This window comes from Populus euphratica, unplaced genomic scaffold, assembly GCF_000495115.2.
Source record: "Populus euphratica unplaced genomic scaffold, PopEup_1.0 scaffold1.1, whole genome shotgun sequence".
NCBI lineage: Eukaryota > Viridiplantae > Streptophyta > Magnoliopsida > Malpighiales > Salicaceae > Populus > Populus euphratica.
The window spans coordinates 3,506,521-3,531,838 of NW_011499845.1; the positions used below are offsets into that span (position 1 = coordinate 3,506,521).

General features: G+C 36.3%; 4 protein-coding genes across 7 annotated transcripts; all 4 read left to right on the forward strand.

Moving 5' to 3' along the window:
- The first annotated feature begins 572 nt into the window (after nt 1–572).
- Nucleotides 573–7,293, forward strand: LOC105121389 (beta-glucosidase 40-like). 2 transcript variants are annotated; one of them, XM_011020003.1, is made up of 13 exons: nt 573–1,212; nt 3,067–3,133; nt 3,866–3,924; nt 4,094–4,169; nt 4,272–4,343; nt 4,564–4,651; nt 4,739–4,994; nt 5,150–5,265; nt 5,584–5,816; nt 5,959–5,993; nt 6,278–6,380; nt 6,621–6,729; nt 6,827–7,293. In XM_011020003.1, the coding sequence occupies exons 1-13, from the start codon at nt 1,078–1,080 to the stop codon at nt 6,999–7,001; spliced, it is 1,524 nt and encodes a 507-aa protein (XP_011018305.1). In that variant the 5' UTR covers nt 573–1,077; the 3' UTR covers nt 7,002–7,293. The 2 variants fall into 2 exon arrangements, with proteins under 2 accessions (XP_011018305.1, XP_011018314.1); XM_011020012.1 differs by lacking the exons at nt 573–1,212; nt 3,067–3,133 and adding an exon at nt 3,435–3,740.
- Nucleotides 7,294–10,044: 2,751 nt separating this feature from the next.
- LOC105121402 (UDP-glucose 6-dehydrogenase 5) lies at nt 10,045–12,581 on the forward strand. Of its 2 annotated transcripts, none has more exons than XM_011020025.1 (2): nt 10,045–10,190; nt 10,802–12,581. In XM_011020025.1, exon 2 carries the CDS (start codon nt 10,827–10,829, stop codon nt 12,267–12,269), a length of 1,443 nt encoding a protein of 480 aa, XP_011018327.1. In that variant the 5' UTR covers nt 10,045–10,190; nt 10,802–10,826; the 3' UTR covers nt 12,270–12,581. The 2 variants fall into 2 exon arrangements, with proteins under 2 accessions (XP_011018327.1, XP_011018335.1); XM_011020033.1 differs by having other exon boundaries at nt 10,825–12,581.
- Nucleotides 12,582–14,926: 2,345 nt separating this feature from the next.
- On the forward strand, nt 14,927–18,345 carry LOC105121475 (uncharacterized). Of its 2 annotated transcripts, none has more exons than XM_011020131.1 (3): nt 14,927–15,580; nt 16,278–16,428; nt 16,552–18,345. In XM_011020131.1, exons 2-3 carry the CDS (start codon nt 16,284–16,286, stop codon nt 18,018–18,020), a joined length of 1,614 nt encoding a protein of 537 aa, XP_011018433.1. In that variant the 5' UTR covers nt 14,927–15,580; nt 16,278–16,283; the 3' UTR covers nt 18,021–18,345. The 2 variants fall into 2 exon arrangements, with proteins under 2 accessions (XP_011018433.1, XP_011018439.1); XM_011020137.1 differs by lacking the exon at nt 14,927–15,580 and adding an exon at nt 15,592–16,178 and having other exon boundaries at nt 16,234–16,428.
- A 3,855-nt stretch (nt 18,346–22,200) lies between these two features.
- Nucleotides 22,201–24,961, forward strand: LOC105121467 (uncharacterized). Its single transcript, XM_011020119.1, has one exon. It carries the CDS (start codon nt 22,913–22,915, stop codon nt 24,440–24,442), a length of 1,530 nt encoding a protein of 509 aa, XP_011018421.1. The 5' UTR covers nt 22,201–22,912; the 3' UTR covers nt 24,443–24,961.
- The last annotated feature ends 357 nt before the right edge of the window (nt 24,962–25,318 follow it).

Genomic DNA, 25,318 nt, shown 5'->3' on the forward strand with positions numbered 1-25,318 from the left:
AGCCTGCTCATGATGATCTTTAATTAAAAAAAGAAAAGAAAAAAGAGAAATTACTAGGGAAATTTTCAATTTGCAAAACGAAGGAAAAGAATGTCCCTTGGCATATACTCGGCGCATGTTCTCTACAATTCAGCGTGGAATGTGGACCTAACGCGGTTAGTTTCCAGGTCCAGCCATAGAGAAAACTCAAATCTTTAACGCCATGAACTGGAAGAGCTAGAGCCCAGAAGTGACTCAAGTGAGAACACAGAGGAAAGAGAAGACGACCCACTGGCCATCAACTGAGCATTACTAATAATGAGTGGATTATTGCTCCCTCCCCTGTGTCTTGTAATTAATGGGTGGGGTAGCTAAAGGGAACATCACGAGAATTTAAATTCCCTGGAAATCAATGTGGGAATATGTAGCATCAACAATGTACAGTACCACAGCGTAATCATAAAAAAGAAGAAGAGGAAATGTAGGAAAAAACATTAAAGGAGAAAAGCAATCATGGAAAGCAACCCGGGATTCAATTACAATAAAGGAAATCCAATGTATGCTTACTGTGGAATTTACACAGATGTGTGTGAATGCAGGACTTCAAAAAAACCCAATGGTCAACACCCCACCACTATCCTATCTTGTAATCCGCACCATCGTAAAAAAACTAAAACATGATTCTGCAGCACCATCCCATCATCACCTTTCACTTGCCTCCGTTTTTCTCTCATCCCATTTCATATCGTGTCGTGATTAAATCATCATCGAGTCCCTTTTAATCTCTATCCAATTTTATATAAGAAATCCAACTAACTACAAGTCTTAGTACGTACTGGCTAGCTACTTCCATATACGTCTTTTCTAGCTCTTGCTGCATTATATATTAGTTACTTATTGTTCTTCGCATCTCAGTCAATATCATTACCACCTCATTCTCCCTGTAACCCCAAATCTTTCTTCGTCTCAGTGCAGATTTGAAACTCTCCCTCCCTCCCTCCCTCTCTGTATGCGTGTCTCTATAGCAGTATACTCCCTGTCGATCATTGTTAACCAGATCGATTTCTGTATCAAAAGATCGATAATACAGGAATCAGGATGCTACTGAGAAGAGGCATTGCCTTGGTTATAATAGTGTCAGCAGCTTTTCAGATCCAGACATGCTTGTCACAGATTAACAGGGCAAGTTTTCCGAAAGGGTTTGTCTTTGGGACGGCCTCTTCTGCTTTCCAGGTTCGTGTCATTTATCTTGTAATTGATTATACCTTTTACTTTAAAAAGCCTGTTGAGCCTGTTTTTGTCCGTTAATCGGTAATTAACATTGTGCCTTTTTTTTTCTCCCTATATTTTTAATTAAAAAGAGAGCCCGTTCACGTTTAGAGGGAAAGAAAATACTGTTGAGATTGTGTTCGTGTTATTTTTTAGTTTAAAGTTCAACAATAAAAATTAAATTAAGCTCCCACCCATCTCTCCCAGGGATGCTTGCCTGATGGTTTGATTTACGTTGATAGTGGCTTGTAGCTGGGCTAATTGAACTATATTTAGTTTAAACTTTCCAAGTGATGAAGCCATGTTCATGAGATATACTAGCCGTGTTGCTTGATGTTATTTAGCCAATTGTCAAGTAGCCATTCCCGCGGTTTCTCATACTTCAACGTCTATAACACTCTAATTTTTTTTTTTTTTTTTTTGTGGAGGGGGGGGGTGGTTTTAGGGATGAATTTCCTTTTTTGAAAAGAAAAATAATCGAGGCCAGAGACTGGCCTTGGGGCTCGGGCCACTCCGAAGGAACAGTTGTTGTTCCCTAGTTTTAAGTCATGGGTTCTATGGACGAACCACTCTTTTTAGGACATTTGTACGTGGCCATTTTTTTTCAATGGTAAAGGAATGAAAAACACAGGTAACACCTTAGCTGTGGCACTGAACAAATCGACATTTTTTTTATTTTTATTTATGTGGGGTGTCCGGGCCAGCTTACGCGCACCACGACTAATCCCCACGGCCCACTGAACATCCTGCAAGCCCAGTGAGCAAGTAAGGCACCGCGGGGGTGACAGGCGTGCATGGTGAGGTTCGAACCCAGGTGCGGAGAAAAGGGACAAGCCCCTCCCATCGCTAGGCAAGAACCTTACTTGCACAAATCAACATTTTATTAAGATAATATGATTTAAATGATTCAAGAAAATAGAAACCTACAAGAAAGGGAAAATGAAAATTATTTTAACTATAATGTTATTGTTGCTGAATTGAAATCATTCTTATTAAAGTCCAACTGTTAATTTAAAACTTGATTAAGACATTTCTAACTTGAGCTGGATATATAAAAAAAAATCAACTTAGATTTAATTTAATCAACTCCATAAATTGACCTTAATCCATTAAAAACTTGAATGATTTAAAAAAAAAAAAAAAATAAAACAGTTTGACATTTAAAAATATTTAATTAACCTAAATTAACATGCCCGCGAATAATCTGAGCATGTTAACCACAGGTCAAGATTAACATCTGTGATTTAAATAAATGTCATGGAGTATTACAGTTTTCCCCACGTAAAGAGGGTTGCAGATCCAGCGGTTAATAGAACACTTGGGAAGATAAAAGAACAATTTCATCACTTATCTGACTGATGTGATGTACTGTTTAGACGAAGAAATTAGACAGCCCTAACGTGTTCACACTCTAGCGACCTGTTAAAGCAACTGTTCTAATTAGAAAAGGGGAACAAAAAGATAGTCAAGCATTAAGAGTCTTTAGTGAGCTGGCCTGCTGATCATACCACCAATTATGCTCTTCAGTATGGCATCCGGGCTTAATCATGGTGTACAGAAATTGAATAAGTTAAAAATGGCCGAATCTTTGGAAGAAAACCTGTCGGAAATTAGATTACTCCTTTTCTTCTTGGATATTGCTTCCACACATATGATTTGTCCGTATCTTGTCGGACGTGTTACAGTGAGCTGGAACGACGGCTCCAGCAAATGTTGCTTCTTACACAGAAAACTCCCTGCTATGCAAAAAGACCTTAAGAAATGCTTTACGTTTTCAACTTACTGCTTGTACTAAAATTAATTTTATTTTATTTACAGTACGAAGGAGCGGTGAAGGAGGATGGAAGGGGACCGAGTGTTTGGGACAAATTTTCACATACTTTTGGTAATACTTCATCACCAACAACAGAGTCCACAGTCTGAACATTGATAGGAATAGCTGATTTTCTAGCATTTGAACTAATCTTATGGTATAATTACTGCACAAGAAATCAGCATCAATTTAAAACTATAATTTAATGGAATTATTGTTCATTGCAATGGAAATCTGAACATACGAAGCAAGTCAAGCAAAATAATGAGTCTTCACTTATCTGTTAGTTCATTTTCAGAGTGGCTAAGGCCACTCCATGCTTAGCTTGTTTATATTTAACAGTCAAGGTAATTAAACACATCCCAGAGAATATCCAACCCTCAAAAAAAGAAATATTTTCTGGCAAGAAGATCCCTTAACATGTGCCTGGTTTATTATTGTACTATTTCAGTTTAAATTACCGAATCAAATTTTAGTTGTAGAAGTAGAGTAGTCCTGGATATCAAGTACTGAAGCTGCATAAAACCATTTCCGCTTTTTAGTTCAAACTTGCTATCAGATGATATGGGGTTTCTATTCGCTGCATGTTTGTAAATCCGCTTTAAACATGTAAAAGTGTTTGAACTTGCAACCATCGAGCTAGTAGGTGAATGCATAAAGCAAAATTGTGCAATGTCAGGTAGCAATTTGCCTCCCAAGCTAGTTCAGAAACCAGCTCTGAAGTTGGCAGTTGTCAGGTCAAGTTGTAGTTTCAAAACCTTTGATATGTCTGCTAGTAAGCTTATCAAGTTATTGGTCCTGCAGGCAAGATAATTGATTTCAGCAATGCCGATGTGGCTGTGGATCAATTCCACCATTTTGATGTACGTCTTCTCATACGAATCCTCCATTTTATGAAAGTTTGAGCTACTAAATATTGCTTTTAGACATGAAAGTCAATCATGGTATGCTACAGCATAAAGTTGAAAAAAAAAAACCCAGCAATTATACTATGTGTTCTTAACAATTTACTTTGTGGTTATTTGGAAACAGGAAGACATAAAACTTATGAAGGATATGGGAATGGATGCCTACAGATTTTCAATTTCATGGACTCGAATATATCCTAGTAAGTTTACAGCACAGTTACCTTTTTTTTTTTCGGTGAATAACAGTTATTCATTTTCGAGGGTGATATCATGGCATAATTAATGGTGAGGTATCTATGTAGATGGAACAGGGAAAATCAATCAGGCAGGAGTTGATCATTACAAAAAATTCATCAACGCTTTACTTGCTCAAGGTAAACCTTTACATCAAATCATCCTCTGGCGAGATTCATGTTCTTCGGAGCTAGAATAGAGTTCTACGAAAATCATATAGCTTAAAGTGTCCTTGTCCCATGTTGAGAACACTCAATAGCTTGTAAACATAATATACATTCTTCAACTTTGTCACTGGTTAGTGATATTTAATATAGTTTTTGATAGTCAAAGATTACCTATGCTGCATAACGTATGCAGGAATTGAGCCTTATGTGACCCTATTCCATTGGGATCTTCCTCAAGCCTTGCACGACAGATATAGTGGATGGCTCAGCCCCCAGATCATGTAAAAGATTGTTCTTATACTTAGCAAAATTACAATTAGAATTACCCTTATGATTTTGGTGGTTAAGATGATCTCTCTAATTTACAGAAAGGACTTTGCAACATTCGCAGAGACATGCTTTCAGAATTATGGTGACAGGGTGAAGAATTGGATCACGTTCAATGAGCCTCATACAGTTTCTATTCAGGGTTATGATGTGGGTCTCCAGGCTCCAGGAAGATGCTCTATCCTTCTCCACCTCTTCTGCCGGGCTGGAAATTCAGCAACTGAGCCCTATATCGTCGCCCACAACATGCTTCTTTCTCATGGGGCTGCGGCAGATATTTACAGGAAAAAGTACAAGGTAGAAGGCAAATGCATATCATCCTGAGCTCAGTTGCGAGGACGCACAGCTTGCCTTTGCCCTTTATTTTTTTCATTTTGTGTTCTCATCATATATTTTTTCTATTTCCGTTGGTGCTAAGCTCCGGCATGATATTATGGCATGAAAATTTTCAGGCAAAACAACAAGGATCTGTGGGCATATCACTTGATGTGATATGGTTTGAACCAGCAACAAACAGCACGAAAGACATCGAAGCAGCCCAAAGAGCTCAGGATTTTCAGCTTGGCTGGTATCTATAATCACATATACGTGTTCTAGTTTTCTTGGTTCTGAATAGCTTATACAGGAGAGAGAAATGGTTCTTTTGGCTGTTTCAGAAACATTAAGAATTGATCACTCTCTAATTTCTGGTGGTCGAGTGCTGTTGATCTGTCAATTGACCAGATCATGCCCTCGATTTGTTATGGTTCTAATAAATATACTAATGAACAGCATCAGAATTGAGGCCCACTCTCAGTCATGCAAGCTTAATTCATGTGGTACAGAAGTAGCACATATCTAAAATATTTCCATGTTAATTTGTGGATTCATTATGCTTTTCCTCCAGGTTTATTGAACCTTTGATCTTAGGCGACTATCCAATCTCAATGAGAAACAGAGTCGGTGATAGACTGCCAAAGTTTACCAAAAATGATGCTGCTCTCGTTAAAGGGTCTTTGGATTTTGTTGGTATCAATCACTACACAACATTTTATGCACGAAGCAATGACTCTCTACTTGGCGATGTAATTGACAAAGTCCTTAATGACTCTGTCGCGGACTCTGGTGCCATAACCCTTCGTGAGTTAACAAAAATCCTCCGAAATAATTTCTTTTCAACTATTTCCTTTACCTAGTAGAGATAGTGAAACAACAGTGCAATTTTTTTTTTTAAAAAAATTGTGAATAACTGTTGTAATATGTGTGCTCTCATTCTTTTCAGCATTCGGTGAAAATAAGAAGCCCATTGGAGACCGGGTATGTTCCTCACTGAACTGAAATGTTGTGATCCATCATTTAAACCAAGTAACAATATGATACGAGTTCAAAACTAGAAGCAAGAAAATGCAGGGCCAAGCTAGTACCATATGAGTGTTCATTGTTTCTGATTTCGTTCTTTCTTCAATCCAGCTGCACTGGATTGAAATTTGTCTATTCATTCTCCGTTACAGAAAAGTTCATTGACATTCAACTCTCATTTATGGTGGCACATTGGGGTTCTGTGTTTCTAACTATTCATTGTCACTTGTCTAAAACTGCAGGCGAATTCTATATGGTTGTACATAGTACCTCAAGGGATGAGAAGCTTAATGAATCACATCAGGCAAAAGTACGGGAATCCTCCCGTCATTATAACTGAAAATGGTAATCTTCTGAATAATCATTGGTTCTGTTAAAAGGAATTCTCTGTGTTTCTCTTCTTCTATAAACTGATGTGTCGATTTATCTTAAAAATTGGAATGCAATTGACATGTCATGATTTTATAGAAACTGATCTCTACCTTTTCTTTTCTTCATCTCCAATTATGAAGAATGTCAAGGCCCTTATAAAGCTTTGTCATGAAAGAAAAACCATAAATCTTTCTGTTTCTGTGGTCTTCCCAGGGATGGATGATCCAAATAACGCCTTGACCCCCATTAAAGATGCTCTGAAGGATAGGAAAAGGATCAGATACCACAATGACTATCTGACAAACCTGCTAGCTTCTATTAAGTATGGATCCCTCGCCTACATGCCTCGGCAAATGTATGTTCCTGAGATAGTATGGTATTGCAAGCAAACTAATAATCTATTGTTTTTGTTATCGCAGAGAAGACGGTTGCAATGTGAAAGGGTATTTTGTATGGTCTCTTCTGGATAATTGGGAGTGGGCAGCTGGGTACACTTCCAGGCTTGGGCTCTGCTTTGTGGATTACAAGGACAAGCTGAAGAGGTACCCCAAGGATTCTGCACAATGGTTCAAAAAGTTCTTGACTTCTAGTTAAAGCGGAGAAAATGAAGATTTAAATGGGCAAATGCAGACATCCTCACACACACAGATTTACAATTACACGTCTAAATTTTCTTGAAGCGTAATATTGTAAAGAGATGTTATGTAACTTATAAGACATGTCAATTTAAGTACGGTTTCTTCCTCGATGCTGGCAGAGAAATGCAAATTTTCGACTGCTAGAGTTTGTGTCGCGGCAGCAAGCAGTTTGATTGGATGGAACTTAGGCTACTCTATCTTGCTGGTATATTTTAATCATTTCAATCAAAGTATTTAAGCAAGGCAAATTATGTATGGTGCAAGTACATATTTACATCTTCGTTATTATTTTCTTTTTAACTGAAGGTTCCGATAAAGATGACATGTATCGATTTAAAGGATATATCTTGGACAATTTTATAAGTTATGAGAGAAGTATTTATTTGAAAAGAAAATAGAGATAAGACACTTAAATAGATAGACTTATTTGAAGAAAGAAAAGAAATATACGTACTTAAATGTCAAAATAAAAAAGTGACGGTTACTAAAAACTTTTATAAAAAAAGTAACAAAATTTTCTCTTTATCTATTGTTTATTTGGAAGTATAATTACAGCTATTTTTTAAAATATTTTTTATATAAAAATACATTAAAACAAAAATTTCAACACCTTATAGTATAAGGAAAGGAGCCACGTGGTTTCCGACAAAAATCCATTACATAAATAGACCCTTCCCGCATCTAGCCTCAATAAGGCTACATTGTTTAAATTCCAGGTTCTCTTTCTTTTCCTTTTTTTTTTTTTTCCTCTTGTTACATGTGTTTTTTTTTAATGTTTTTTATTTAAAAATATATTAAAATAATATTTTTTTATTTTTAAAAAATTACTTTTCATATAAAAAATCAAAATAAAAAAAATATAAGAAAATTTTGAGGCTCCGTTTGAATCGGAATCCTAGATGGGTCCTGAAAGATAATGAACACAGATGGGCCTGTAAGATAGTATTGAAGTCAAAATCCATGGTTTTTGAATCAAAGATAAGTAACAAGTCCAAACGAGCCCACAAAGAGAAACTAAACCCCACAAGATTCGGGCCATTGAATATTGGCTTGAAGACAAATAAACTAAGGAAATCTCTCTTCTCTTAACATTAGACAGATGAAGCCACAATCTGGCTTGGAGCCTTGAGAGCCTGCGATCAGAAAGCTAGAGCATATTCTCACTTCATCTCCGAACCCTTATCATCATGGTTGGTACATGGGCGCTCCAAGGCAGCCATTGTCTTGAACTTGTTAATTAGGAGGAGCAAAGAATTAATTTTACCATTTTCCGTCAATAACGATAACGTATACTTGGACGTCTCGTTAGCATGACACTTGCAAGTTTACATCAGATTATGATGGAGCCGTTGACATTTCGCAAAGATTATCAGAAGAAGGTGTGGTGTTTCACTGACACTTGTGGAGGAAAAAAGAAGAAGAAAAGAAACAGCCAACGAAAGATCGATTAAAGACAACATGTCAAATTTCCTTTTGAGCAAATAGATACAACTGAGATTGCATATGGTTTTATTTTATTTCTTATTATATATATATATACACACACACACACACATTCAGTCATACCTTGTACAATAATATTAATCAATTATTATTTTTTATTTGTCTCTATTTTCTAATGTGTCTTTCCATCTATTTTGTTTGTCAAAATTATCAGCCACATGCATGGCACATGGCACATCTGGGTTCGTATAAATTCCTAACCTTGAATTCCCTAGACAAGTTCCTTGAACAACGACCAACCCTTTTCTGTCCATTGCTGCTCGTCTCTGTCACTTCTCAGTTAATTTAAATTGTAGTGTCTTTCACGTTTAGAATAATAATGCATTAGAAAAAAGTATGTGCATTCGAACACACTGTGCATGAGTTTATGGTGGTGGTCATGGCAGCCTCTTACCTTCCGATCTGGATCTCCTAAACGCCATCTTATATTTCCTAAAGTGGCTTCCATCTTACTCCTACTCATGACCATTCGGTTCCATATAGACCCACCAATCTCTCCCACCACGACTTGTTGGCTAGTCCCCTCGAGCCACCATCAAAGAGAGGGGCAAAAAAAAAAAAAAAGTTGCTACAGGATACGTTGTCTAATTAACATTCTTTTCTATCTTTAGTGCAGGTATATATGTTCTGAATTTTTCTTTGTATTTTAGATTATTTATCAGTATGTATATATTTTCATACATATTGATAAAAATATATATAATTACATAAAAAAGCTCGAAATCGAAATGGTTTTGTTGAAAAAAAGCTTATCATTTGATTGCTAGAGTTTGTCGTTTATATATTTGTTGAAATAGTAAGTGTAATACAAGGATAATATGTGTGTATAAAGTCTACGAGACGAGCTTATGCGTGTGTGAGCACATCCATACACTAAACTTTACAGTAACTACGAAAACGAGCTTTGCTGTATACTCCCTTAGTCCATGAATATATTTAAGAAGATGCATAAGATTCATCCACACAGTAACCTCTAGAAAATATATTTAAGAAGACCAGATGTCGAATTTATATCAAGTTGTCATATCTCTCTAAAAAAAGAAAAAATAATTAATTCTCACGTGCCGGTAGAAGCGACGGCAACTTTTACCAATACAGATCGCCCTGTCGGTGCCTCAATAGAATGATGGGGGTGTAAAGTATACCTCGCTTGAAATAGAATTTATACAATTATTTTTCTTGTATTATATATATATATATAATACACAATTTCACTTCTTTTTTTATAATAACTATGAGTGACATTTACGTTTTGAAAGTGTGACCATAAAAAAGAAAAAAGAAGAAGAAGAAGAAAAGATACAGTAAATCGTAGAAAGCACTCTCTTGAATTTTTGTTTTTGGTTTCTTGTGCTTTCATAATTGATACATAAATTAGAGCAAAACTAGGTGGCTAAAGTGCAATGGGAGAAATCTAAAGTAGAAACGTGTCAGTGCTTTTTTTCGTCATCATGGAAACAGATATTGAAGTAGTACAATAAATACAAGGTAAACTCAAGCCTCTACACGTACCTCGTTCTTCGGCGGAAGGAGCTCCCGCCTTTGCTTTCCCTCTCTGTCTCTTACTCTGCATTTCCCGTTTCTTCTTAGTCTATACCTCTCCCATGCCCCATTTCACTTAGAGAACCAGAAGATTACAAAGGTAACCGTTTTAGTTTCACTCTGACCTTTATCTGGTATCTTGCTTGCTTTGTGCATGTTTCTTTTTGGCTCATGGGCATTGGTTTTTGGTATAGCACACAGTTCTGTTTGATGATGGGTGGATCTGTTATGCTTTTATCTTTGTTCACGGGATGACTGGTCTATGCCTGCTCCAGATCTGAAAATGGTTGTCGTAATTTTGATTCCTGACACTCGAAGGAAGAGATTGGAGACTTTGGACTTAGTTGTCCGGTTTCTCTAAATTCGTAAACTTTTAATTCTTGCTTTATAGTGCAACATTGGATCTGTGATTTTTAAGGTAATGGAGTCTATAATCACCATGTCTCTATGAGGTAAGTCATGTTATTAGTCTAGCTTGTTAAAATTGAAACAAACTGAATGTTAATTGCATGCTAAAGCATGTCATAGTGTGATCCGAGTTATGGGATGAAGATTTTAGTTTTCCAAGTTCATGTGTACTCATTGAGTTTTCTAACTGAATAGTTGATTGTAGATTTGAGGAAGAATTTGTATCCAGGATCTCTTACCTGTATCATCAGGCAAAAGTGATTGTGCACTTCCACTGAATTGTGATTTTAATTCTATTTTTAGGCTATCTATTACATTACGTATAGATATGGTGAAGATCTGTTGCATTGGAGCTGGCTATGTTGGTGGGCCTACCATGGCCGTGATTGCACTGAAGTGCCCAGACATTGAAGTAGTGGTTGTTGATATTTTTGAGCCGAGAATTATTGCCTGGAATAGTGACCATCTTCCCATTTATGAACCAGGACTTGATGATGTGGTAAAACAGTGCAGGGGAGAGAACCTCTTCTTTAGCAAAGATGTGGAAAAGCATGTGGCAGAAGCTGATATAGTCTTTGTATCAGTAAATACACCAACCAAAACTCAGGGACTTGGAGCTGGCAAAGCAGCTGATCTAACTTATTGGGAGAGTGCTGCTCGTATGATTGCAGATGTTTCAAAATCTGACAAAATTGTTGTTGAGAAATCAACAGTTCCAGTGAAAACGGCAGAAGCGATAGAAAAGATTTTGACCCACAACAGCAAAGGCATCAACTTTCAGATTCTCTCCAACCCAGAATTTCTTGCTGAGGGAACTGCAATCCAGGACCTTTTCAAACCAGACCGAGTCCTTATTGGTGGCAGGGAGACCCCAGAAGGGCAAAAGGCAATTCAAGCATTGAAAGATGTTTATGCCCATTGGGTTCCTGTGGATCGGATCATATGCACCAATCTCTGGTCTGCTGAACTGTCTAAACTTGCTGCAAATGCCTTTTTGGCACAAAGGATCTCTTCTGTTAATGCCATGTCGGCACTATGTGAAGCCACTGGTGCAGATGTCTCCCAAGTGTCACATGCTATTGGCAAGGACACAAGGATTGGGCCTAAGTTCTTGAATGCAAGTGTGGGTTTTGGTGGATCGTGTTTCCAGAAGGATATCCTGAACCTGGTCTACATTTGTGAGTGCAATGGCCTCCCCGAGGTTGCAAGCTACTGGAAACAGGTTGTTCAGGTGAATGAGTACCAAAAAACACGTTTTGTGAACCGGATGGTTTCCTCCATGTTCAACACAGTCTCAGGTAAGAAAATTGCAATTTTAGGATTTGCTTTCAAGAAAGACACAGGTGATACAAGGGAGACCCCAGCCATAGGTGTTTGCCAGGGCTTGTTGGGTGACAAGGCTATATTGAGCATATATGACCCTCAGGTTTCACAGGAACAGATTCAAAGGGATCTCTCAATGCACAAATCTGAATTGGATAGGCCTCCTCATCTTCAGCCAGCGAGTCCCACGGCTATCAAGCAAGTTTCGTGTGTATGGGATGCTTATGAGGCAGCAAAGGGTGCTCATGGGATCTGCATATTAACCGAGTGGGATGAGTTCAAAACTCTTGATTACCAGAAGATCTATGATGATATGCAGAAGCCTGCTTTTGTTTTTGATGGGCGTAATGTAGTGGATGTTGATAAGCTGAGGCAAATTGGCTTTATTGTTTACTCCACTGGTAAGCCATTGGATGCCTGGCTGAAGGACATGCCTGCTGTGGCATAAGACCTGCATGCTTTGAAGCGACTCGGGGCAGGTTGTAGTGGAATCACAAATTGCGAGACCCCTCATCGTATATTTTTTATTTTTTCTGCTTTTAGCCATAAATATTATTATAGTTCTGGGATTCGATTGTTTCTGACTATGTGATGGATGGGTTCCCTGGCACCCTTGTGTTGGGATATCTTTTGTTGGTAGCAAATTTTTATCTGTTCTCATTGGTTTAATGTAATAAATCAGAACATCTGGAAATTTTAGCACTCTTTCCAGCTATCCTGTCTCCTATATATATACAGTATCAGTCTGTTGGGGGCATCACGTAATGCTTTTGTCAGTAGAAGAATGTAGGATCCGACATTGTCATTAACCTGCGGTATTTTGTCCGTTGACCGAGGTGAATGCAACAAGGTGAGTTAACTAGGATGCCGTACTAATGTGATTTTCAAGTTTTTGAAGAATTTGCCCACGTGAATAAAGAAAAACTAATGTCTTTTATAACTCTTAAGCTTTGTCACATGCCGGCCCTGATCTCCTTTTTAAATGAAACTGGGAGTTCTTTTTTTCATAAATACTATACTGTAGCCTTTAATTGATTATTATTTTGCCAGGGATAAGATGTTCTTTAATAAAACAGGAAGCAAAAGGTTGTACTTTTTGGAGCCTTCTCAGCTTCCCTTTTCCCCTAAAAGCTTATCACAATTCACCTAGGTCATATCTCCTGTAAAAATACTTCAGTACAATCTCCTTGTACTGCTCTGCTCTCACTTTTCCTTCGGAACATGAATCTGCTTCAAACTCTTTAGAGACGCCAACAAATTATTCAATGGTAAGTGGTCAATGAGACTGCATCAAGATTTGACGAGCCTTGAAACAGAGCAAGGAGATGGAACTCGCTTTCATGATAACCAACAGATACTCCACACAGAGTAGCAAAATCAGCACGTAGCCTACCATGGAGGCTCCAAACTCAGACTTGCAAACTCTCCACAACCGAGAATGTCTTCGTTTTGTTTAGCATAGAAATTAATTTAATGCGATTGTTAACTAGTTCATGCAAAACAATTCATGTGGATGAAATACAAATGATGATACTCTTAAAAGAGTATTGAAGATTTTCATCCAAGAAAATGTCTAGAAATTGACTTCTTTTTTCTTTGCAAATACATCAACATGGTTTCAAAAAGCGACATTAAAAAAAAAAAGAAGTTAGCAAAGAATACATACCAAATAAGAATTTCTCATAACATACTTGCTTTTTTAAAAAACGAAGTTTCTTATTGCAAGGTTCAAATGAAGATGAGCACGGCATATATTTTGTTAAATACAAAAATAAGAAAGATATATATCATTTAAGCTGGTAATTTTATGATCAATAAATAACGAGAAATAAGTGCTCAATAGATAAATAAATATTCATCAAATCTATTTTTTAGCTCGCATTTTAAAAAAATAAATAAATACTAGTATAATAGATAAATTTTAACTAAAATTATTTTTATCACTTTTAATGTGATCTTATTCTCTAGAAATTTTAACTAAAATTATTTTTATCACTTTTAATGTCATTTTATTCTCTCTTATACTCTTTTCTATCTATTTTTTTAAAATGAATATTGAAAAATAATTACTAGAATGCTACTAGTTGTTTTTTATATATTTTTAAAATCTTTCATGAAGATTTAATATATTATATCTTTTAATTAAATCATATTAAGTATGAAATAAGTAATATTATTTGGGAAAAAAATCCCAAATATAAAAATGCAAAACGCTACCATTTTTCTTTTGGACAGTTTGAAAAAATAATTAAAAATCGGTAGATAATGTCATGATATGCGTGTATATATAAATTACTGATATGTTCAAATAAAAATAGTATTTATAGTTAGTTTGAGATTGTAGTTATGATTATTTTTTAAATGATTTTTTGTATTGAAATATATATCAATAGTTTTTATATTTTTTAAAAATTATTTTTAATATTATTATATAAAAATAATTTGAAAATACTAAAAATATATTAATTTAAAATAAATAAATAAAATAAAATTTTAAAAATATTTTAAAAATGCAAAAAGAAAAAAAATTATTTACAAACAATCTAGCAATTAAGATGGAAAGCAAAATGCACCGCACGCAACTAATTTAATATAAAATAGGTATATTTTTAAAAGTAAAATGGGGTGATTTTATCTTAGGTGAGATATTACAAATCTTTTTTTTAAAAAGAAAATGAGAGATTTTATCTTCGGTGAGATATATTGCTTCATCATATAGTTAATAGATTGAATTAGAAAATATAAAATTAATAACTTCAATTTAAAATTGTACTTTATTTGGAATGGAATTGGAATTCTATTCCCACTACATTTTCGATTAATAAAAACGAAACACTGATATAAAAATAAATAAATAAATAAATGAAGGGAAAAAAAAGGATTATGCCCATTCAAGATTTACTCCTCAAAAAAATCAAATCAAGGAGAATTTCAAATTTTGATTTTAATGGAAAAGAGAGAAAATTAAGCCAGACCAACCATATAACTCGACGTTAAAAACAATAAAATGAATCCAGGCAATGAAAGGACCTTGATGTAATTTCGCTACTTCCGGACCGGTCTAGCTTATATTAGGAGCCAGCTCATGATCAAATTTAAACCGGTTAGCATATCGGACCGCGTCGTGTACGGGACTCACGTACCTTTTAAAAAATCCTCTTTTTTCATCGTCTCTTTAACGTAATTAAATCCAAAAATCGATCTCCGATTTTTCTCAAATTATTTCTTACCACTTAGATCCAACCTTCAATTCTTTCAATTCGCGTCATCCTCTTTCGATTAGTACCTTTTTTAATACCAGCCGTGATTTTTAAATTTTCTAGGGTTAGGGTTTCTCATCTGGACCTCTAATCTCTCGATCCTTTATGTTTTTTAAATCGGTTTCGTCTCTTCAGTAATTTCCCCATAAAATTTAAGTCCAATTTCGTCGATTGATGTAATTGTTTGGGTTTTGGGATTTCGAAGTCTTCGATCTATTTCCGGTTTGCTCGAATCTGTTAATAAGCTTAGGGGTTTTGCACGTTTCGTTACTGGGTCTCTGTATCTTCCCTGTTTTTCCCGTAATTTGCCGGTTTTATTGGTGATCTCAAAATCTAGGGTTAGGGTTTTTCCCAATTTTTTTAGGACTCTCTATTCGGTGAAATTGATTTAGGGGTTCGTCTCCACGCATCAATAAATCATCTTTGGTGCATAATAATTGTCGTTTACGATCAATTTGCCCTATTCTGCTTTGAAGTTTGAATACAAGTTATTGTAAAGGTAAATTACTGTTAATTGGCAACTGTTTCAAAATACTTCACTTTATATTGTTGGAGAGTTGTGTATTGATGAGTTTTTCCATCTTTTTTTGTACCACCGTTCGTGTACGTGTGTCTCGTCTTAATTGAACGTAACGCTAACCATGTCTATGCTGATTTTGTTTGTTGAAGACAATGCTAGCAGTGGCTACTATGTGTCTGTGTGTGGACGGTTTTCATGAGGCTCCTGCTGTCTATGTTTACAGTTACATTTGCATGCTTGTGTCGCGTCTGATAATTTCGTTCATGTCCCTTCTAGTAAATGTCAGAAAGTAATATTTCAGAGTTTCTTAAGTTATGCTTCTGAGTAATTGGAAGCTAAGCTGATATAAATGCTACCTGTATTGATTACTCGTGGACAAATGTCCTTTTGCATGTCTATGTTGATAGTATACGCTTGCATGTTTACTGGTGATTTGCTTGCTATTTATCTCCTGAGACTCTCGATAGTGCCGCTGAGTTTTTCAAGTGAGTTCGGTGCTGGATCCTCGTGCATATGGGAAATTGTGCTTAGTTCAATTTTGTGGACTCCTAGCTAAGGAACTATTGCTTCATCCCCCCCCCCCCCACACACACACACCCTGTTCGTCCCATGGATGAGATATTTGGCAATTTTTTCGCTTGAATTTTTCTTTAACCTTGTGCTCTTTGTATTTCAGGCTTAAATGGGATTTAAACGGCCTTTTGATGATGAAGAGTTTCAGGATCTTCCTTTGAAGCAGGCAAGACAGGTGGAATGTTGCAATAAGTTGACTCAATTGTCAGAAACTGGTGCACATTGTAATGTGCCTAAGAAACCTGATGTTGCAGGTAAAAATTGTGGCCTTGAACATCACTTCTTGTTTGTCTACAACTGTAAATATGGTGTTTTGCTCACATGTTGAAATAATATGTTGGTTGATTTGGCTATATATTTCTTTTCATGTAAAGCAGATGGCTATGGGAGCAACTTTTTCAAAATTCAGTGGCATGAGACATTTGAGAATGACTTGATTGAAGTTTCAAATTTTGCTAAAGATTCTGACTCCAGTGGTCCTTTGTCGTTAGCCACCAGCAGTTCCAGTGATGAAGATTTTGAGTCCTGGCCAGCAGCTTACTCTTCTGTTTCTTCTGAATATTTTGAGGTTGAGTTTCCACAGAAAACATCCATACCTCTGGCAGATGACTACTCATCCTATTTGGATGAATTTCCTAGGAAACAAGTTCCTCTTGGACCAAATCACCAAGCCAGCATTCCATTGTGGGACGGGCATATGAAGAAGGATAAGCTAGCAGACTCATTCAATACAAATGGTTCCTCATTGTCTGAATCAGACCATCACATTTATAATGATAATGAAGAGAAGTTGGTGGGAATTTGTATCATTCCAATGCCGGATACAAAACCGTGTCTGTCCACTAGGTATGAGGCTGCTTGTGGCAGAATTGATTGTGGGTGCCTGGATGAAGGCTCTGTCAGATGTGTGCGGCAGCACATACTGGAAGCACGGGAAGAATTATTAAAATCTACTGGGCATGAAAATTTTGTAAACTTGGGGTTTTATGACATGGGAGAGGAGGTGTCTTGTAAATGGGCCAAGGAAGAGGAACGGGTTTTCCATGAAGTTGTTTATTCCAGGCCAGAGTCCTTGGGCCAGAATTTTTGGAAGCACCTGGCGCAAGTGTTTCCTGATAGAACCACAAAGGAAATTGTCAGCTATTACTTCAATGTCTTTATGCTTCGGAAACGAGCTGCTCAAAACAGATCTAACCCACTGGACATTGACAGTGATGATGATGAATTGCCTCAGATCAATAGAGGCTCCTCTATTCAAGTTTTAGAAGAAGATGCAGATTCTGATCTTGAGTCCCCTGTTGATCAATATGATCATGCAGACCTGGGAGGGGATATTCTTGAAGATGACATCAATGATGACAGTGATGATGATGCTGGTGGTGCTTCTGATGAGGTGGGAGATGGTAGTGGAGACACCACAGGAGAAGATTCTGGGATAGATTATGCCTCAGAAACACTTGATATGAACAGTATTGAACCTGCTATTAAGCATATGGACGATAATGCTGGTCAAGATGGGGTGGATTTCATTGTTCAAGATGACTCTTGCATGTCTTTTGAGTTCCAAGTCGATAAAGTTGACTCTTGTGGTCCAGTTGATACCAGGGCTGCTTTGCATGTAAATAGAAGTGACCATAGCAAATGCTTGCCCAGTAAAGTAGATGGATGTGGTGATGATGAGGATCAGGTATACTTGTTGGAACTCTGTGATGCTAAAGATTGGGATGCCCGTTACTTTAGTCCAATTAGGGGTGTTGATCTTCTTCCTACAAGTAACATCATTGAAGAGATTTTTGGACACGGAACCTGTGACAACCAGACAAGAGATGCCAATGGCATCAGCTAGTGCCTCCCTCAGTTTCCTGGCATTTTAGCGTACAAAATGTGCAATCACTGCAGAGACCGGGATCCTGGTGTCTTTCTTTGTAAGAATGCTTTTCAAGATTCTTACTTTCTAGAAGGTAGGAGTTTTCCCCCAAATAGGGTATAAAGAAGAAATTGAAAGAAAAAAAAAAGGAAAAAATTTTGGTTTTTAGTTTTGCTTAATGTACATTCATAATCAACCTTTCTCAATGGAATCGTTGTGTGATTAATGGATCACATTAGTCATTACATCCTTCCGCTTTGTAGGACTTACAACTCTTACTTATTGATGAACTGTATCCTTTTTTGTAAGTGGGGCTGAAGTCGCTCTAACCCATTAAACCTTGCATCGCAACAACTTACATGATCCTCTGCCCGAGCCAGTCACCGGAAAGGACTCAAACTTTAATTCGTCATATTTTCAGTCATGGTTAAAGCGCCAGACTGGTTGAGCTTGTTTAAGCATGGCACTGAAAGTAATTTGAGTTCCTTGTCCAGTTGTCCTAGCCTTGGCGCAGCAGCCCTGGATTCATTGTCCAGGCTTGTTTTGATTTTGCAAGGACTAGCAAACGAGGCGTAAATCATAGGGTCCAAGACTTGAGGTTGGCACAATAAGACGGCAAAGCTGCAAATCAAATCCGGTTAACAACTGCGTTATACTTTACAAAAATGATTCAGCACGTCATTTGAACTTCAGCCTCAGTTATAGTCAACCTGGACCTCTCACCTTCATCATCATTCGGTTATATTACGTTATCCATCAATCATAGTATAATCAGCTGCCAGAAATCAGCCTGCCGGTTTCGTGCGAACTCCTGTGAGCGCAATGAAGTCTGGGAGATTAGGGTACGAGGGATCCATTTTCTTTGCACGTTCATTGTGTTAAAGAATTTGGAATGGATGATGCCAAGGGAAATCACGAAATCACCAAAAGAGGCCAAAAAACAACCAAGAGTGGGACAGTGTACAAAGTTGGTGACGTATGACCACAAACAACTTAGAGCGATTTTTGGATTATAAATGTTTTTTAAAATTGCTTTTTATATTGAAATATATTGAAATAATTTTTTTCTATATCAACATATTAAAACATTTTTAAAATAATTGAAAATTAAAAATATACAATCCAGTCGCACAAATAAACACCGCTTTGAGGAGGCATCTTTATCCATCAAACTACAATAGTCGTAAGCTATGAACTAATAATGCTGCCGGTAGTTTTCTTATATATGTTTAAAGTGAAGGCTTCTAGTGGCAGCGAAATTTTCTAGTTTTTTAACTCGTGGGTCAACTACAATAAAAATAATTTTTGTTATTTTTAGTGAATATTACAAGGCAATAACTTTTGTTTACAACGAGGGGAAAAGACGCATCACTTCTTGTGAGCTTGAATATTTACTAAATAACAGGATATAATTGAAAGATATAAAATTAAAATGAAAGGAAAATAAAAGGGAGAAAATTGATCGTAATTTTGAATTTCATATAAAAAAACTTGGTTTAGTTCCTTTTCTTTGTAATTATTAGGTAATTGATCTTTTTAGTTGTTAAAAAATCAATTTTGCTGTTAAATTTTTTTCCTCTCATTTTCAATATTTTTTTTGTTAGGAGGAACAGAGAATCGCCATGTTTTGATATAGAGATAGAAAATACTTGTTTATGTTAATTTTAACCATAAAAACAATTAATTTTAATGTTAATGGATTTCATTTAATGAGAAAAGTTTTATCTAAGTATAACCTCTAGTTCTTTTCTTTTTTTAAGAAGGTAGATCTTTCCACTAAAAACTTTTTAGAATTTGTTTGATTTTGGATTTTTTACTTGTTTTTTAGGTTATTTGAAGTCATTAATAAATTCATCAAAATATGCAAAGTGTTGTATAGGTGTGTATAGTTGAAAAATAGTTTTTTTAATAAAAAAAATTAAAGTCTTAATCACTCAATTATGCAAACAACAAATAATTATATTTTTTTTTAATAAGAGTGGCAATAATTGTTCGTAGCTTTAAAATATATATAAAAAAGGTTCAGACATGCACGCTGGGCTAAAAGCTAAAAGGCCCATGTATCGGGGCTCTCTTTTTAGAAGACTCGGGCACGCTGGGCTTTTTTGTTTTGCTTTTTTTAAAAAAAAAATTGTTATTTTATATTTAGGTAAAAAGTAAACTTAATAAAAAAAAATCATTAAATCCAATTACGATCATGACTATATTACAAATTTGACAAGTTAATACATATAGTTTGATCAATTCAATATTTTTTGTTTGGATATTTTTTAAGATATGTTAGATTGATTTTTTTTAAGCATTTTCTTTACTTTGAATTTAACTTTCATAATTTTATTTGTTTTTTTGTTATTGATTTGTTTAAAATTTATTTTTACGTGATTATTATAATTTCGTTATCTAAGTTGCGGATGTAGAAAGATATCATGGATTGACTCGAGCTACTTTAGTATAACACTATATCAATGTTTTTTTTTTAAAAAATTAGTTTGTAGACATTTTGCTCATTTAATTTATTTTCTTCTTGTTTATCCTTTAGATTTTTTAAAAATAATTATTTTTTCTGTTTTTTATCCTATTAGTAAGGGAAAAAATTAAAAAGAAAAAAATTTAAACTTATTAGTTTTCATAACTCGGATTATAGAATTAACAAGTTAAACCATGAAACCTGAATTAATCTAATATCTAATTGTTGTTGTTTTAAAAAAAAACACAATACTTAAATATTTTACAAGTATTTAATTTATTTCGATATTTATGATATTTTCTGTCTTTCTTTGTGTAGGATTAATTCATTTCAATTTGTCTTAAAAGAGCTTTTTATAATCTTTATCTTTTTTTAAATCCAAATTCACTTTATTATGGATCATTCAATTTACCAGGTTTAATGATACTTCAAAAAAACAAATCCTGCAATCTTGACATTATTTAATTTTGAGTTTAAGAAAAATAGTTGAAGCCGCAGGGAAATGCGGGTCAAAAAAGACTAGTTACAACTATTCCAGTAGAGCAAGCTCAATCTCTAACTGGTGGTATCACGTTGCCTGCAATTTAACTCAAGGGACCCTTCTTCCCTACTCGCTTTCTTTTTCTTTTTTGGCTCAAAACATAAAATACTTGTTTCCTCTTTGCTCTGACTATGATGTCATCTTGGGAAGTTACTGTGGAAATTTTTAACACGTTTCTGGTGGTAGATAGAAGTTATCATCATCAATATCCGGAGCTGCTAAAATTTGTTTCCTCAAATAATTTCTTGGCTATTGGAAGGAGAGCAAAAAAAACGAAACGACCGGGTCAATTTAAATCTCCGAAAGGAACGGGACAAGCTAAGGAAGATGCATTACATCAAAAGGTAAGCAACAAGGTGAAAAAAAAACAATGATCTGCGTGCATATGACAAGAAGATCGTTACAAAGATGGTTTGACTTGATCAAAGCAACCATCCCCATGGCTATATCAAGAAACATCTCTATTTTGTTGGGCAGGAAAATGACTTAAATTATAAAATCCCATGAAATTATCTAGGCCCTAGTCATGTTCAGGCAATGAATCAGGCAGCCCTTTCACAACGCAAGTAAGGTAATTTGTGAAGTAATCACGGGAATCGAATGAATAGCTTTTCCTCTTTCTTAGTTATTGAAAAAAGAGAGAAGAAAAACAATAGTACTAAATATGAATGAATTGTGAAATCTTGGAATTGCCAAATAAATAGAGATGGGCACATAAACAGCAGGAGTGGATTTTCGATTTTTTAGCCGTTTTCAAATGGGTGTTGCAGATGTGTCCTATATTAGATGATTGATATGAAAATCCAATACCCCACTTTTTACCGATGCATTTTTCCTTAAGAAGGGGGATATTTCAAGCATAAATGATCCTGGAAAGTAGAGGTTAGGTTAATAGGACAAGCGGTCCATGGATGCCTATACGATGCAACAACATTATTTTGAAGCAAGAAGCTCCGAATTATGAGCACGAGATCAGATTAGATTAGAAAAAGAAATTGTAGCTGCGTTTGCATATGATGTGAAAAGGGTCAAAAATAAATGAGGGAAGCTGAAGGAAGAGCAATAAGGTAACGGTTGGAGAGATTCTGACCCTTCACTCGCATGAGCTTATATAGCAAAGACAAAACAAGGGATATAAAGAGTCTGATGCTGCTGTGGCTGTGCAGTCAGAGTGTTGCTGGTTGTTAATGTAGTATCTACTAAAACCCTCATTCCTTGGGATCCTCAAAAGCCCAGTTAATCTTGGCCGTTCAGTCTCCACACAGAAAGGTTCTCACTCGAGTACACGTGCTGCCTATCTTTTCTTCCCTATTCAATATTTTGCTTCCATGCATGGAATTCTCCTCCAACAATATCACAAAAACAAATAAGAGAGAGGGGGGGCTAGAGTATGTCTATTTTAGAGAGAGAAAAGAGAAAGAGCCATGGTTGTGTTGTGCTTTGATTGTTCTTAAACATGGAGAAAGCTTGCTCATCGCCCATTATTTTCGACTTATATTTCTTCATTAAAGCTTTGATTTTTGTTTGGCATTAAAACACCCCCATTAAATTCTCTATAGAGGTCTAATGTGTGTACTTGAGAAAGGGGATTTGTATGGCCTTTTCTTTTAGAGGGTCTGATCTTTGTACTTTAACAAGACCGTCACATCTCTCCACTCTTTTTGATTCTCTAGATCAATCACCAGTGCCAAAGCAGCGAACTTCGTGATCTGTTCTATCTGCTACCTGATCTGGGTTTGACTCCGTCCTGGTTCCGTTTTTTCACCAAATGGGTGCCTATCTTTCTTGAAATGCAGCGATCGAGGTAACATTTGTGCTGTTGATTTTGTTCTTCTGACCGTGTTAATTTGATTAGATCAATCAATGGAAACCAATCAAAAGAACAACTTTGTTTGCAAGTATTGCAACAAAAGATATCCCTGTGGCAAGTCCTTGGGTGGTCATATTAGGATCCATTTGAATGCTAATGGAACTTGCTCAACTGATGAAGATGCTAAGGTTAAGATGAGCACGACCGAAAACAAAAGTAAGCAAATCTCTGTGTCTGAAGCTGGTGGTCAGTTTGGTTATGCTCTTAGAGAGAATCCTAAGAAAACAACCAGGTTTGTGTTGGATTCCAGCAAGACTACTTCACTGCCAGAAAAGCTGTGTAAGGAATGTGGCAAGGGGTTTCAATCACTGAAAGCACTTTGTGGTCACATGGCTTGTCACTCTAAGAACTTCTTTCAAGACCAGTCGGGGGCTACTATGAAGTTGAAAGGAATAACCATGGACAAGCAGTCAGATAGTGAGACAACTGATCCGATGGAGCGAAGGAGATCCAAAAGAATGAGGTACAAGGCTATTGATGTTTACACTTCTTCATTATCTTTGACAAATACTGCTTCTTTATCTTCTACTTCTGATATAGAGCAAGAACAAGAGGAAGTGGCTAAATCTTTGATGATGTTGTCCAAGGATTCTGGTTTTAAAGGTTGTTTTAGTTCAGTTGCAGATTCTTCAGATAACAATTCCGTGGTTTTAGAGGGTAAATCATCATCTATGAAAATGAGGATTAATGTAAATGACGGTATTAATTTCGTGTCCAGCGGTATCGAGTCACTGGAGATGAAGAAAGCAACGCAAAGGGGGGTAAATTCTTCTGAGAATGATCAGTCTGAGAATTCTGATTCCGGGTACTTTAGGAACGGTCCCAAGAAGGTTGGATCAGATGTTTCTGTTCATGGGTTTGCTAGGAATGGTGAATTCAAGAAGCAAGAAGTGGATTCTGTGTTTAGTTATGATGATGAGTTGGATGCTGAATCAGGGAAAAGATTAAGCATGTCAAGGCATATTAGAACTCAATTGGGGAAGGATTTCATCGTGGATGATGTATATAATCAAGGTGATAGAGCTTTGATGGATTCGCAAAAGGGATGCAAGAATGAGTCATGCGAATATAAAAGCAGCAGTGTTCGAAACAGGGGCAGCAAATGTGTTTCTCTCGGGGGACGCAGAACCATCCATAACAGGATTAATGGCTGTAGTGATTCAATATATGAGAGTGGGGAGAATAGCGTAGATACTGACTATGTCCCTAATCCAATTGCTAATAGTAGTAAGATGATTCAATCTAGAAGTGGAAAAACTCCAATTGAGAAGAGTTCTTCTGGAAAAGCAGAGAAAAAATTGGGGTTGAAAATAGAGAAAGTACACGAATGTCCTTTCTGTCCCAAGGTTTTCCGATCAGGTCAAGCTTTGGGTGGTCATAAGAGGTCCCATTTTATTGGAGCGGCCAGGGTTAGACCTGTGGTGATTGAGCAAGATGTGCCTGAGATATCCACTCGGGGGCTAATCGATCTTAATCTTCCTGTCTCCACGGAGGAAGAGTCAGATGGGTTAGGACCGTGGTAATTCATGAGTTTCTGCAAGTAGGTCAGTCAGATCTCCAAAGGAGAAACTTTTTGCTCGTGGTTTTTGATGAAGATGCTAGCGACTGCTAGAGTGTACAGACAAGGTGAATGCTTTTGCTTCAGATTCAAGGATGTCTTGCTAAGGTAGCTATTCCATTCGTTGCTTGTGAAGATGTAAGAAGCATGTGTTTTCACTTTGTTGGTTTTTTTTTTTTTTTTCCTTTCTTAAGAGCTTCTTTTGATATCTCATTTGTTTATCCTAGCAATTTATCTCGTTACAAATTTTAAATTTACTAGCCCTTTTGTTTTGGAAAACGTGCGATGTATAGTATTTGGATCCTACATTTCTTTCTTTTCTGTTTTTCTTCCATGAATTCATGGGTACTTGAATTCTGTGGAAATGGAAGCCTTGAACAGAACATACATATGTTTTGAAATCCCCTATTGTATGCTCTATCGGCGAGCAAAATCCATTGCCAACTGAACTTAATCGTTAACTAGAATCAATTTTTAATGTTCATGTCTTCGGAGTTTTATGCACTGTTAAAGAATCACGCACCTCCTGCCTTGCTTTATGGGGAGGGGAGAGACACTAAAATATAAAGTGCTATTTGGAAGAGAAGCTTCCTTTTCACTTTACTTGCTCAAGCACCGTGTTCTCACTTTCGCATCTACATGTATATGTTGTACAATTATGCCTATCTGGGTACAACGTAAGTTATCACGAAGCATCACAAGCTGCTGATGTGCCTCGAGCTTAATATCACGCCCACGTTTTCTTCTGTAATTGGCCTTTTCTTCTGCTGATATGCCTCGAGCTTAATATCCCTCCCTCTCTCTCTCCATGGAACAGGGGAGGGGGGGGGGGGGGGGGGCT

What these genes read in the sequence shown, in the direction of transcription:
- LOC105121467 (XM_011020119.1), top strand. Translation starts at nt 22,913, where the DNA reads ATGGAAACCAATCAAAAGAACAACTTTGTTTGCAAGTATTGCAACAAA.
- LOC105121402 (XM_011020025.1), top strand. Translation starts at nt 10,827, where the DNA reads ATGGTGAAGATCTGTTGCATTGGAGCTGGCTATGTTGGTGGGCCTACC.
- LOC105121389 (XM_011020003.1), top strand. Translation starts at nt 1,078, where the DNA reads ATGCTACTGAGAAGAGGCATTGCCTTGGTTATAATAGTGTCAGCAGCT. An exon ending in CTCTGGTGCCATAACCCTTC is followed by an intron (nt 5,817 to 5,958) that starts GTGAGTTAACAA and finishes CATTCTTTTCAG; the next exon opens with CATTCGGTGAAAATAAGAAG. An exon ending in AGAAGCCCATTGGAGACCGG is followed by an intron (nt 5,994 to 6,277) that starts GTATGTTCCTCA and finishes CTAAAACTGCAG; the next exon opens with GCGAATTCTATATGGTTGTA.
- LOC105121475 (XM_011020131.1), top strand. Translation starts at nt 16,284, where the DNA reads ATGGGATTTAAACGGCCTTTTGATGATGAAGAGTTTCAGGATCTTCCT. An exon ending in TAAGAAACCTGATGTTGCAG is followed by an intron (nt 16,429 to 16,551) that starts GTAAAAATTGTG and finishes CATGTAAAGCAG; the next exon opens with ATGGCTATGGGAGCAACTTT.